Raw genomic sequence first — 15,067 nt, 5'->3', positions numbered from 1 at the left:
CTTGCACCATTCTTTTAGAAATTCATTACCCAAATCTCTGCAGGCTGCAATGTGTTGTTTGAGGTTCTGTTTATAATCATCCTGCATAACATCAAGATCTGTGTGGAACAGCCTGGTATACTGTGGAGATCTGTGGAGCGCAGCCCGGTGGACCCTCGAAACCTGTCGAGAGTAGCCAAGAGTAGTATGGACATCTTTGGCAAACCAGACGTGTAGTATGTAGGTCTGTGCAGTGTAACCATGTAACTATATAGAGCTTTCTTAAGACAAGACGTGGAGAATGTAAAGTTGGTCAAAGCATCTTTTTGTATTAGGAGGAGCTGTGCATAATAGCTCAGAATAGTAACCGGGTCAGTGAGAAGCCATCCCGTCTAGTGACTGATTTAACTATGCACGTATTGGTAAAATTACGCTTTAAAAAATCCAAAAAATGTAAGCTACATTAATAACCGAATCAGAACATGGTATGAGTAAATCAAAAACTCAAATTAGAAAGTGTAATTTAGTATGAATAGCTCATGCTGATAAATGCATTTTTCATTAAACTTAAGCAAGGATAAAACTAAGAGACCCATGGAAAGATGAACTAAAAGGGAGGCCTTTTCTTCTATCCTGCAGCTGTCCTTCCAACACTTGAGGGACAGAGAACGGAACACTGCTATACACCTGAGTCCGAGTAGTTCAATATAATCTGAGTTGTCACTCGGTTCCTAAAGGATAGGTGTTAGTATAATAGAGACACTTATTTGGTCCCTCTGTCAGGTACTACCTTTCAGGACGCTAAAAACGCATGCGTATGCCATACCCAACTGCAATGTGACCCACCCGACTAAGAACCAACCGCGATGCATCAGCAATAACCAGATAGAACGCAGCAAAAACAGCAAGGGAGATAAATCTGGAAGCTCTCCAGTGGGTGCAAATACAACTGCTAAGTCTCTCAATTAATTCTGTTTCATGAGATCTCGTCTACATCGACAAGGGTTGCCCAAATCTGTAGAGCCCCGCGAGACTGTTTTTAGCCTATTCATTTTGCAGATCTTAAACGAAGGGCTCAGTGCTCCCCTCCTGTGATAAGCCTGTTGCCCCTTCACCCCACCTCTCCTCCGTGCAATCCTGCCTTCATATTTTCTGAAAAGATGTTAGAAAGACAATGTTTTCCAGAAAATAGAAAAAGAACCAAGGCTGGGTTCTCCCGCCTGATACGAAAGGAATTGTTCCTCTCCCTGATCGCAGCCAGGCTTCAAAGACAGAGATAAAAGGAATCGTCTCATTCAAGTGATGGCTTCTTTAAGCCACTGTTATCAAAGGAGGAGCGATTAATTCCAAAAATGGCAATGACGGAGAAAGGCAGCCAGTCTCGCCATGGGTTTTCCGCTGACAGGTGCTCGAGTGCCTCTCCTGCACCAGCCACACTGCGGTGTCCATGAATATAAAATGTCCCAACATCTTATCCACTCCTCAGACGGATCAGATAATTTAAAAGGGACATCTTTCTGTCGCCTGGCTAATGCAGCTGGATATTACCCTGCAGAATTCAGCAATGAAACTCTTTTCTTACACGCAGTATGACGCACAAATTTGATTTTTAGGCAAATTACTGAAGTTGCTGAATTTGCACTTGAAAACAAATGCATACAATATAGCAATGAACAAAAAAACATACCCAAACTTGCGAATTCTCGTGACATCATCAGTCATCTGGGTTGTATCAGCCAAATAAGTTGTATAGCCAAATAAATTGTGCACTTTGATCATGATGTCTATCTTGTGAATGTCAAAAACGATCTTTAATGGTCTTGCAAAAGACTTGCTTTTTTTTTATAACATAGCCTGCAAGGGCCACAACTTTTGTCAGACAACAAAAATGGAGAAACTTGGAGATTAAGCCATAGTCAGAACGTAGCCAGTTGATGACCGCTCCTCACCACAAGGTCCTATAGGACATGGCTGACCCAGCACTTATAGAGGGAGAAAGGTGTGGCCCAATTTCCATGTATTTATTGTTGTCTGCAAAGAGCAGAGTTGGTATACTGCTCTCATTACAGGGGGGTGTTTAGCGTTATATAACTTGGTATCCCAGTTTTGCTTCAGTTCACTTTAAAGGGGGATGTCTTTCTCGAAGGAGAGTAGATTGGTTTCGGAGCAACAGGGCATTTAAGACCTGCTTTAAGAGGAATTGTTTGACTGATGCTCATGGTGCTCGAGTGTGTATGGGTTGATTATTTTTGCTTCAGGTAGAACGATGTCTGCTAGTGTTTGATTTTCTAGAGGAGTGTGGCAGCTTCTAGTGTTACCCCGGATTCTACTTCTAGCCAGAGGAGATGATAGTGAATTTTCTGCATTCTGTAACTGTCCCAGCAGGTGCCTTCTGGGACCTACAGTGAGTGGTTATCTTATGTTTTTAATATTTACTTTCCACTGTGTGTCTTTCGCCTTATCTTACACTATGCCCACCTTTACCAACTTTTTGTCTACTTGCTCGCCGTGGTTTTGCGGTGTCGGTTTTAGGAGGAACCTGCCCAAAGTTGCGTATATTTTTTTCTTCCTTTCATGATAAATGTGGGTTTGGAAACCTAAAATGTTGATGTGAAGTGGATTACGGAATGCTAGATGTTTAGTTGAGAGTCAAACTGCAACACATATGTTCTCCTTTATTTGAAGGGAGCGAAGTCGGCAGCTACATGCTTGGAGCACACCAGCAGCATGTATCATGATCTTGCAGCTTAAAACTATGTTTAGTTTATTTTTGTGATCACAGGGGACTTACTGCGTTCAGATAATACTTTTAGCATTCACTTATTTGCTAAGCTGAACAGTGCATTTTCCAGTTGAAATGCATGCTCTTTTCATGCTCAGTATGTCTCCTCACCCTATTGTTTACTTCTGTGTCAAAGAATGTATATGTGCATGTGTAGACGATCACACAGAGAAGCTAAATCCTAAGTCAGAATCAACACCTCCTCCTTGCTACCTGTCAATCAATAATGCTCACTAAAGGATCGAGTTGCAGACACTGGGGTCACCAAGGGAGTTTACATTGTTTTTATGGTAACTGGTAGCTCTGAGTTAACCAGAGGGCTGGAAACATCCTGTTGTGGTTGGAGATTAGCCCCTGTACTTTGCCAGACACCGGTATACCTCTTACACATTGAAAGCTTGTTCCGCCATTTCCCTCCAGTTACTTTCCTACACTTCTATTAGTACTGATTGTGACGTCTAGGTTTAGCGTTTGTACAAAATAACAGAGAAAAAGAAAATAGAAGTGCCGATGCCCTTTTCAACGCGAAATGTATATGTATTGTCCTTTTTCCTAAATTCTTACATTTCTGTTTTTATTGGCACGTGCAGCATCAGCTGGACATCCCCAAGTCAGGCACATTCTTGAGTACCCGGGGCAGCCCCATGGTATGTTCTCTGCGCATGCGCGATCATGCTAGTGACGTTGCAGAGTTGGCTAATTAAGAGGTAACAAGTGAAATGAACTTGCAGCTGTCTTTGGGCGGGTCCCCACTGCTGCGACCTTGTAAACTCTAACACGGCTTCTTATTCTTGGCCTTCATTAGCATATCGTGCTGGGGGTGAGGAGGGCGCGAGGAAGTGTCACCCTGTCCCTTGTGTGGGCACGCAGGGCAGAGGGGCCCTGGGCAGCAGCAGGCCTCTGCCGCTCGCCCCCGCACTCCAAGCCGGGCCAGCCCGGCCCACCGAGCCTTTGTCCAGCTTGAGATCTTAATCAGCCTCCGGTGACCTCGAAGTGACAGGAGGAAGATGGATGAGGAAGTGGACGACCCCTGACCTGCCCGTGTATTTGTCCGGCCGGAGGGGGACAATGGGGGCGCGCCCGGCTCAGAGTCCCCCACCTAGGCTGGTGCCCCTTTGTAGCCTTTGAAAGACGCGGGCTCCTGGCCCTTCAAGCCGGGCTAGCTTCACTTCCCATGACACAGATGTCATTCAATCCGGCTTACCGACCGGCAGCTACCGCGGCTATAGCCAGGGAAAGGGAATGCTGTGTTTACAGAAAGCGAGAAGGCCTTGTCTGTGTGATGGTGAAAGGTTTTCAAGAATGACGCTCGTGGTGCAATCTGTGAGCGATGAGGCAAAGAGTGAAAATTGGTTAACTTGAGAATGCGTCTAAGGCATGAAGTGCGCAGGTTGGAAGCCGGTGATTCCACTCAGCGTCTCATGATTTTGAGGATGATAAAACGAGTACCTGTGAGTTGGTAAAAATACATATAAATAGGCCCTAGCGCCACTTGCGTTAGTAAAATGCCCTGCGCACGTACATATACATTACTGTAGTGTCCCATTTGCGATAATTGTGCAGCTAAAGTGATCGTAAGATGTCCGACAAAGACTTAGGACTGACACACCGGAAATGAACACCCAGAGCGAAATTGGGAAGCAGCAGGAATAGGCAATGGATAGTGTGTAGAGCAAATTATCTGCAACAACTCTTGCAGCTGTAAATACTGCAACGCCAGATGCAAGCCGATTGTGTCACTGAAGCCACAAGACTCTCTAACAGGCCTCTCGTAGGCTCTGTAGTAAAAGAGCCCTGAACTAAACTACATTCTTCCAGTACAAAATAAAAAATAAGCATTGGTAAAGCCAATCGGACTGGAATTTGCAGCCCCCTTTTGGCTTTGTCAATGTTTGTTTTGTTATGGATTTTGAAAAAACTCCTATTGTAGGGAAGCTGCTGGGCCTCGTCAATCTAAAAAAGAAGGTAAAAGCAAAAATAAGTTTGGTCTCAAACGCGTCAATTGCTGTAGTAGTCACTGGTACTGAAGGCAACTTTTTGTGTGGATGTGCTTCTTGTGAAAGAGCAGAATACTGCCAGTCAAAGTGAGGTTAACTAATGGCTGAAGTGGACCAAGACTGGTGCCACGCTACCGTGCCGGCTGACCGATCTTTGAAATAAGTCAGGAATTAGAACGGAGGACGGTTGACACTGACTAACTCCCTACTGTGAGAACTCAACAATCAAATTTATAATAAACACCATATACGGCATTTGAGTCTTCAGATACATCCAGATTTTATCAGATTTTAAAAAGAGAAATCATATTTATGAATTAATTCAGCACAGACCGCAAGAAAAAGTGTTTTTTGCCCTGAAGAAGTCCGCGAGGATGAAACGCCTTGGCTACGGTCTTTTTATCTTGCTGGGAAGAAGTTATGAATAAAGAATTTGATGAAAACAACTCTGCTGAACTGCTATTTGCTCTGATGAAATGTGATTTATAAATGTATACATGAATTCAAATACTTCCTGTGTACCTTGACTGAAAATTGAGTGCTGGACCATTGTGTTTTGTTTATAGTTAATTGAGACAGTTCTTGTCTTAGGAGATTTAGGGGTTTTGGATCTCTGGTCCTCAGCACCTGGCTTGTTTAGCTAAACAATTCACTAAGGATAGGTGCAATTTTGCTTTGCCCCAAACCCCGTCCCTTTTGTATCATAATCTGTGCCCTTTGTGTTGGACTGAGAGGCGTCAGCCACTTGACAAGAGTCCCACCTGTTTACCACAAACATCAAAATATGCTTTAAATCCACGGGCCACACGGATGGCTTTTCCTCCAAGTATCAGCATAACATTCTCTGTGTGTTCTTTATGACATAGCACAGACCCAATCAGCAGCCCACACATATCTCCCAACATGCCACATAATGAAGTGCAGCCTGCTAGACTGCAATGAGCAGAAGAGAAATGTATATTAGACTACTTGGGCCTGAGGCACAGCTCCCAGACCATGGGCTCCATGTTCATTGGCTATTCTCACGGGGCCATTAACAGAGGGTTGCGATGTGATACCACCACCCACAGATGCCATGATATTTGAAGCAACTTATATCAATCCCAAAGTCAAAGTTGGCGACCGCCTCCAAGACGGAACGTGGCCTACTGCTCACTTAACATTGATTAATCACATTTAAAGAAATTTGCATCACAGCGCCGGAACATATCCATAAGAGTACAGCAACTCTTCTTTATAGCATTCTTCAAGGGTTGTATCTTTAATAATCACTCTCTTTTACATGTAGGACGCGAGATGGTGATCACAGTCCACACGCACTCTCATATTACATTAATGAGACACTTCTCAGGCCTCCTTAGAAAAGACGCATCCAGCCCCCAGATGTCTCTTTCAATCCAGATAACATATTTGCTCTCACTCTTCATGACTTGTAACATCATTCTGTATGTTTCCATCCACAGCCCACAAGCAATAACAGTATTTCGAAGCAAAAAGTGAGTTTTAAAGCTGTAAATGCATGGCTGTTGTGTTTGGCACCCTCTACACTTGTGCCAGATGCTTTGGTAAAGTAAATTACTGGGTTATCACACCACAAAGGCCACCAACACTTGTCTGAGCTCAAATACCAAACTGACTCGCAATCCTTGGCTTGAAAGGGGGACATCAGTGGAAAAATGGAAGCCCAGTAAATCACACAATCTCCTGACTGCACTAAAGGGCTGAACAGCATAAACAGAAGGACATACATCTGGCAACACCAAAGGCATGTGTGCTGTTCCGATCTCAATAGCATACCATAACTTCTGGCATGTCATGTTGAGGCCAGCTAGTTTATGGGCTAATAAGGCTCACAAAATTGTTTTAGATGGATGGACAGATACTGTTTAGCCCATCGGGATTTCTTTCTTATAACATCCGATGGTCACTTCATATGACTAGTGAGAGGTTAATGGGGTCTTGCAGAACATTAAGTACTGTCCAGTCCAGCCACAGCTAAAACGAAAACCCCAAAGTATCCTCGTGGGGAAGCTACAAGGAAGGAGAAAAGTAAGGAGAAAGACGGAGATTTACTTATCATTGATGACAGATACGTTGTGCTAAATCACGACATATATGTACATTTTGAGCCTCCGCACCATTAAAAAGTGCCGATACATCATGATAAGTTAGCGGGTAACACTGAAATATATCTGAAGGAACCAGTATCTATCCTTTGCCAAGTGCTCAGAAGGCAAACCTAAACTCCTGGAATATCACACTCAGGCTCTTGAAAAGATCAGTGGAAAGGATTTTAGTTTTAACCTTCATTGAATAGCTAATTTTTTCTTAGCCGAATTGAACAAATCCAGAGAGAGCACCCCTCTCTCTGGTATGATCTCACCCAGGGATATCTTGGGGAAAAAAAACTTTTGTTAACACAAGTCGCCAGCCCTCCCTGCCCATGGCCATGTCACACTTGTCCACAGTTTGCCCGTTTACCTCTACGTCTTCGACTCCTGCCTGTATGCACCATTTCAGTCACGCTCCGCTGTTACACTTCACCGGGGCATTGGACCAGCACCTGTCACTTGCTGGACACCAACCACAAATGGTGGATGGGTTTTCTCTGCCATCTTAAGGCCTGTGGAAGTGTACAAGACTTTCAACTGCTAATGTACCCCATACAATGCACTTGTGGCGCCTTGTACCACGCAGCATTTCACACACGGCACTAGAAGAGGGCCCAACCCATCTACTTTTCAAAGCATCGTATCAAACATTCCAGGACAAAACCCTACTACTTTGAGGCTAACACTGCAGACTGTTAGGAATGACAGGCAAGGGGGCTCCTTTTAGGCGTGAAGGAATTCTTTGAAGGTCACAGACTAGGATGCCAAAGATGATAAGCAGAAGCTGCCAAGAGAGACTGAACTCAAAACTGAATGTAGAAAACAACGATAATAAGGAACATAAAGATATTCCCTTATCATTTACATGTTCGACTGCAGCTACCTTTGTATCCTCGACTTAAGTCTTAGACGGAGCAGTGCAGTGTGTGCTGCTACCTCTGTGTGCACTAAATTTGCACTGTGATGCCTCCCCTCAGTATTTCAGACAGAAGCAACTGCTGCGAGGTAAACAAGCAAAAAACAGAAGCTGTAACATTAAAGGACCACGGACAACATCCTAGCTTACTTTTTTTAATGCTATCTTTTAGTACCACTCACCAGGGACAGTTCTCAAGAGACGGCTTGAGAACAACCCTGTATTTTCCATGTGCTTGGACGAATGGCCATGTAACGTAATGTATCAGTCAACAGGACCCAGTACTAGCCTTTAGCCTGAGACTGCAGAAACCTTCTGGTTGTGCAGCACCATGGGCCCGATCACCACAGGGTTGTGCTAACTTGCACCAAGATGTTATCCAGCCTATTTTACATGCTGTAATAATGTACTTTTTGCTCCCTTCCCTTTTCCAGAAATAGAGCAAAATGCACACCCTTCGATAAGCAGTAATATGCTACTACCCTCTTCAATTCCCCCATCCTGGGCAGTTTTTGTGTTTCTGTTGCATATAAATCAATTAAAAAAGAACCTAGCTAATAAAACAAAAAATGTATAGTTTCACCAACCAAAAATCCTCTAAATCTCTTGCTAGACTATACTGCAACTGCTCAAAAAGTCAAAGCAGCACGTTTGTAAAAAAAAGCCATGAAGAAATTGCTTTAAATGTGTTCAACAATATTTCATGAATACGCCTACTTGAGTCTCCATCAATAAGAGGCTGGAACACAAGGTAATGTAGCGCACACAGCTCTTTGGGCCCTTGCTGTATTTCATTTCTCATTTTTAATCCAAATGCTACCGCAATTTGGCGCCATCAAGACGCGCTGTGGGTTGGATGGTTACGATGAGAACATCACAACGAGGAGGACATTTTGAAGTTGCCACAGTTACACATGCAAACACACTGATCCAAATGCCATGCTGATTGCACTTTTCAGGTAAACACGTTAGTGGTGCATGTTGTGCCACACAAACCTGGCCAAAGTTGATATGCAAAGCAGTAAAATTTGGAATGCGTAATTCATGTTCATTACATTAGTTTAAATTAAACGGCTGCTCAAGGAGCCAGAAAAAAGGCAATTATCCCCCCAAAAATCCAATCAAATCAGAAGGCTTAGCGGCCTTTTCCGGAATGTCGCCTTCATCATATTCGGACTCATGAAAGCACCGGTTTAATTTGGAGTGCGGTTTACCAATAAAGACGCAAAGACCTGTGGGTGCGGGCCTTGAAAAGTAGCCAGGATGGAATGACTCTGAATGTAGGCCGTCTGTTAAATTTCTTCTCTGTAATTACAGAGCAGACAAGAGATGGAAAACAGACTTTCCTGGCCCACCCCAACACACAATGAAGACAGCAAGTTTCAGCCATGAAGATCGCATGTTATGCTTGGAGAGGATGGAGAGACACAGAGCAGTCCAGCGCCAAATGAAGATTAATTACACGGACACACACGTGCAACCAATTACACCCTCTGAGCAGTTCGTGGCCTCTGTGAGATGATAAATCTCGACTGCGACATATGTGAACACCTACACATTGCATGAATATATATGAATTGAGGTCTCAGCAAAGACAGAGAGGGGTGTGGCTGCAGCTCCCTATAAGCAAATTAGTGATCAACTCTCAACATGGCCATTTGGATTTCCGTGGTGCAAGCAGCCGCGGCCCGTGGAGAGAGTTCCGTGGGGCGGTAAGGCTGGGCGGGGGAGGGGCAGGGTGGGGGGTTCTATAAAAGGGAATATGGATAATTGCAGGTAAGTAAACAATTAAATGAATAAAACTAATTTCGTAGCACGCGCTGCATCGCATTTTGCGATGCAGCGCGCGCTAGGAAATTCGTTTTGTTTATTTAATTGTTTACTTAACTGCAATTATCCATATTCCGGTTTTTAGAACCCCCCACCCTGCCCCTCCCCCGCCCCGCCTTACCGCCCCATGGAACTCCCTCCACGGGCCGCGGCTGGGTGCAAGGCAATGATTCTTCCCTCCAATAATTTGATCTAATGTATTATCTATTCAATCAATTAAAACTTTATTCGGATACAAATTTTGTGTCCATAAAAGTATACAAAGGTTAAAAACAAAAAATTTTAAAAACTTAAAAAGAATTAATATAGATCGAGAAAAAGTTCTTGTATGTGAGTGAAAGAAACGCCAAGTATATAACACATTATTACTTTCAATTTAGATCTAATGTATTATCTATTAATAAAGCACATTTTTTATAAGTGCTGCAGCAAACGTCATGAAGATAAGCAAACCTTGAACAATCTAACTTGACAATATGATCATCAAGGCATGATTCATCGACTGGGTAAGTTGGACAAATGATGCCCGAAACACACACTATCCCTTCTCGCATCCCTTCAAGAATACCAGCATCCCCGCTGGCTGCAGTATATTAATCGCTGCTCGACCAGACCATTACTAATCACATTCAATTTTTCCAAAAGAGGACCGCCTACCTGTGCCTTCTACCAGCTAGAAACACAAGTCCGCCTGTAATAAGTTTGAGAGCTATGACGACATTGTAGCAGTAGTTTCATGCCCCATTTACAAATGCTGGATACCATAGGAAAGTACAACACGAACCCATGCAAAATCAAGGCCTGGTGAAGATGTGGGTGCTGTTAGCAAGAAGTGAGTTCCAAACTGTGGATATTGAGTACAGGGGATCAGTTGTGCCATCATTGTGGAAGTATGGGAATTGAAGAGGGCTTAGGCGAATGGGACTAGATTGAAAGGCGACCTTTTAGTGAACAGCATAATAGGGGAATGGACACATTTGAGTACAATGCATAGAAGCTGGGAGAAATTATGTAAGCTAGTGGTTGGAGAAGAGTTATAGAGGGGATAGACAGAAAGGTAAAATTTACAGAGGGAGCAAAACCATGCGCTAAAGTTTGACTACAAGTATCAGAGCTTGAGTCGAGACAGCGTATAACCCACCAGATCAACACAACATAAAAAAAATCATAAAGAATATTCAAATTCACATTGCTCCTTCATTTATCAAGACCAAGGCTTTAGCAATCAAAACGCCCAACCCATGTTCAAAATGTGAAAATGTTAATTCGATCGAGAACATTCAGTACAGATTTGCCTCATATTTCAATGATAGGAGACAGATGGATCCATGAACCACCTGTTTCTGCTTCTTTACTTAATGTGTGCATGAGTTCTGCACAGTGTGCTAAATCCAGCCAATACTAATGTAAAAGGATGCTACGCCAATGCCACTCGCCTTCTGCCGACTGCCGTGGCATCATTTGTTGTGTCAGAATTACACATGGCTAGGCCTTGCCACCTGGAGCTCTTGGACCTGCTCGTCAGACCCCTCTGTCCAACCTGATACTCTAGAGGCTCTTAATGACTGGCTTGTGGCCATTTGGTGTCATCTATAATTCGATTAATTACATGCTCGGAGCGCTAATGAAAAGTACAATGTGTATTTTCCTACCTTGGCACTCTCCGTTTCGCTCTTCATAGCCAGCATTGCACAAACAGTTGCCAATTGGTACGAGCCATTCGCCATCTGCCCCACAGTACATTTTTGGCACATCTTTCTCTTCCGAGTTGTTGACACAGGAGCCACGGACCTCGACGAGTGACGAGGTGTCGGCCCCGGTGATGGTGTCTGGAAATTGAGCCAGGTTGCGTACAGTCAACGGGCACTTTTTGTAGAAGACACGAACTGACACCAGAGCAATGCAGGCCCCCACATCCTGGAATGCCAAGTAAAAGCCCTTCCTGCTAAGTGGTCCTACATCCCGAACCTCTGTGTTTAGCTTCATGATTCGGTCTCCGATGTCCACCTGCGTGAAGCTCTCATCGGCCGCAATGGTGTCAATCTTGCCGAACTGGGTTTCACGAATAGATCGCTCCTTGTCATTGTTGGATTCATAGTAGTAGAGGTTGAACGTCTCCTTACACGTTCCCATGACGCCCGGTAAGCTGTTGCAGTCCCTGAGTGTGAATTTGATTTCAATGTACACTCTCTGTGCCCCCTCCCGCGGAATCCAGTCAGTCCGTAACCAGTTGTTTTGACTCGGCTCCATCACATTGCACACTTGATAGGTACGAATTGGGGTGTTCTTCTCATCCATAATGCTGACTTCTTCCCACTGGTGGAGAAAGAAAGAAAGGTTATCAATGAGACGTGGTTCCTATTTGTCACCTTTTTAAAGAAAATTGTAAGTGCTCTTAGCAGCAAAATCCTTGAAAGAGGATCACAACCTGCCTTGGACAACCACCTCGGGTTTTCAAAGTGAACTACCGTGGGGCAGATTTACAAGAAAGTGACGCATCTGTACATATGCGTCACTTTCCCTGCGCCACCCTTAGAAACCCTTACGCCACCATAGATGCGCCGTATTTACAATACGGCGCACTATGGTGCAAGTATTGACAGATGTGTCAGAAATTTTGACGCATCTGTTGGCGGAAAAGTCACGCATTGCTGGAGTTGTGTCGCAGGCACGACGCAACTCCAGCAATGCGTGTTGAGGCCTATTCCCACTACACTGCGTCACTACTTACACCTGCTTGAAGCAGGCGTAAGGTTTTGATGCAGTGACGTCCTAAAAGTGGCGCAGTGAAATCTTGTAGATTTCACTGCGTCACTTTTACGAGGCCTTCCTGCGTGGGAACGCCCACCCTGCATACATTATACCTGACACAGGTATAATGTGACGCAGGGCTTTACAACGTGGCCCATCTCCCTAGATGTGTCACGTTGTAAATAGGCCGCATTGTTTGCGCCGCTGTTGTGTCGAAAAAGTGACGCAACTGCAGCGCAAAAGTCACGCAAGGGGCTTGTAAATCTGCCCCCTTGTTTTTACGGGCAGACAACCACATCATTAACCTTCATAATCGGTGTCAGCATTTTAAAATCACAGCTATTACAAATGAGGAACAAGATCATGTTGATCCTTAATTACATCAGAAACTGATGTTCCCCATGCCCTTCAACTTCATGTTAGTGTCTTACTTCTAAGCATGTAAACACGGGTACTCGTGGGTTTAGCGTCCAATCAATAATCTATGATAGCCAGCACTGCTATATTGAAGGTGGGAGTTGGGACATTTAATCAGAGGAAATATTTCAACTAAGTTCCTCTGACAATTTACAATCTTGATTCTCTGTGTTATTTGTTACATTTATTGCATGCCTGATACTGAAATACACTGCAAAACAGGATATAACCACTTGACACTGTAAAGCATATGACAGACGTGGGCCACATGATTCTGATTCAAAGATTGTATGGGCACTCGACGCACATTATGCAAGATTGTCTCCCTACCCGCTGAACTTGTGCATGCTTATGCTGGTTCGATAACCCAAAAAGGACCAAGTTGTGGCATGCTAGTTACGCAGAACACAATCAATATTTGGTGTGTTGCTGGATCACTCTGACAAGGAAAACACACCTGTTGACCTTCCCATGGACGATATTAAATATTTAACAGGGACTGGGTGGGGGGGGGGGGGGGGGGGGGGGTTCAGGGGGGTGTTGGTTTCAATTTGCAACAGAGGTGTTATGGTTTCTACTTCATGATCAACATACGTGAGTCCAAGCAGGATGCTACATCACCACCTTCCAGTGGTTCTTGTGTCTAGCACCGCGCAAGGGAACGCTGATCAGTACAATTTCCAGTGGTGGGTTTCCAAAATCAGTGACCATTCAGGGACCGATTGCTCTCTATTTCAATACATTTTAGATGAAAAATGAAAATCACCTCACTGGCAGCATACAAATAATACGGTGTTTCCAATGGGTAAAGCTGCACCTTGCCTTGAACCTGAAGGAAATTACAATCAATAATTCTTTGCCAAACAAAGTTAAGACCCTTTTTGCCAATGGTCACCCATCCGAAAGTCCTAATGTGGTAAACATACTCAAACATGCAAAGATGCAACCAAAAGTGTTAGCCTTGATGATAATTAACTCTTAAAATCCAAGCCAGTCTGGGGGAGACAGTGGTAGATAAGCCCCCTTACTTTTCATGCCCCAAAGCTTTGCACCCAACTGTGAAATTTGAGGTAAATCATTAATTTACTCAATTGTGCAAAAAGCAGTCTTCTCTTGGGATAAGTCTGGTTCCTGCCAGCTAGCTAGTCCTCTGCTTCCAAATATCGAAGAGGCGACAGTGGCCACTTTTTAAAGTCAAGTAGTAATTAAAGAAAGAGAGAGTGCCTAACGAGGGAGCAGTTTATCCAATTACAAACAATGCACAAAAAGAGGCAGACAGGCTTGATTGCATCCCTCATTACAAACTAAAAACAACAGCTAGGAACTCTACTACCAGAAAATCGAGCGCTAAATATTGTCCTACAAAAATATTATGACCAGAATACTGACTACTAGAATCTATAGGTTAGTATGGGCTTAACTATCCCTTACTCCATACATAAAGGATACGTATATATGGAGTTAAGAATAGTAAATAGTTACTTACCTACAATACTACTACGGGTACCTCCCAGTCTAGTGAATTGGAGAAATTACAAGGAGAGCAAAATCCTGCCTACTGGAGGGCTGGGCGTTGCACTTAGTCGTCGATGGGATTGTTCATCTATTGACGAGCGGGATCGAAATAAGCTGTGTCTGCATGGCTGGCCCTCAGTGACATGTGAGGGAGGCATTCTTAATGAGTGATCTAGGGATTTGGGATTAACGGGGGGTGTCTCGAAGACAGAACTCTTGCAGCGTGCATGTCAAAGGACAAGGTTGATTGTCTACAATGGGCAGTGGGTATGCACCCTCTGCACCGGCCTGCCAATCACAGTGACTTGGATGCAGTAGGTGCCCTAGCAACAACCTGGAGGGATAGGCACCAGCACACTTGTGTGAGACTATCATGTTCATGACCAACAGCAGCCTGGATCAGCTCCACTTGCCGTAAAGCCATGGGATTTGTACGATCCAAAAACACAAGCAATTATATGGTTTTTCACTGAAACATTCACTTTTCCAACCAGAGTTCCTGCACCAGTTCTGTTGCATCCTAGGAAATACACATGAGCCTGGTTGTGTCTAATAATAAAAAATAAATATATATATATATAAATAATCTGCCTAATTTCAGATTGATACTGCGTGTATAGGAAACTTGAATTATATTTTTAGATATTTTTGTATTAAATGTATTTTAACCAGGATTGTTGTATTGTGTCAATATGATTAGCTTGGTCAAGTATTGGGAATGACTATCCCAGATAAAGGTGAGATATTCCACTCTGCTAGTGCGTTTGGG

The 15,067-nt window shown here is 43.8% G+C and overlaps 1 protein-coding gene across 1 annotated transcript in view; it reads right to left on the bottom strand.

Moving 5' to 3' along the window:
• EPHA4 (EPH receptor A4) overlaps positions 1 to 15,067 on the bottom strand; it is a 147,615-nt gene that overhangs the window by 124,502 nt on the left and 8,046 nt on the right. The window contains exon 3 of the mRNA XM_085634582.1: positions 11,268 to 11,931. Coding sequence (XP_085490708.1) covers positions 11,268 to 11,931 — 664 coding nt within the window. The remainder of the gene's footprint in view (positions 1 to 11,267; positions 11,932 to 15,067) is intronic.

This window comes from Triturus cristatus, chromosome 11, assembly GCF_964204655.1.
Source record: "Triturus cristatus chromosome 11, aTriCri1.1, whole genome shotgun sequence".
In the NCBI taxonomy this organism is placed as follows: domain Eukaryota; kingdom Metazoa; phylum Chordata; class Amphibia; order Caudata; family Salamandridae; genus Triturus; species Triturus cristatus.
The sequence above is the reverse complement of the archived record's forward strand: the minus strand, read 5'-3'. Positions and strand labels throughout refer to the sequence as shown.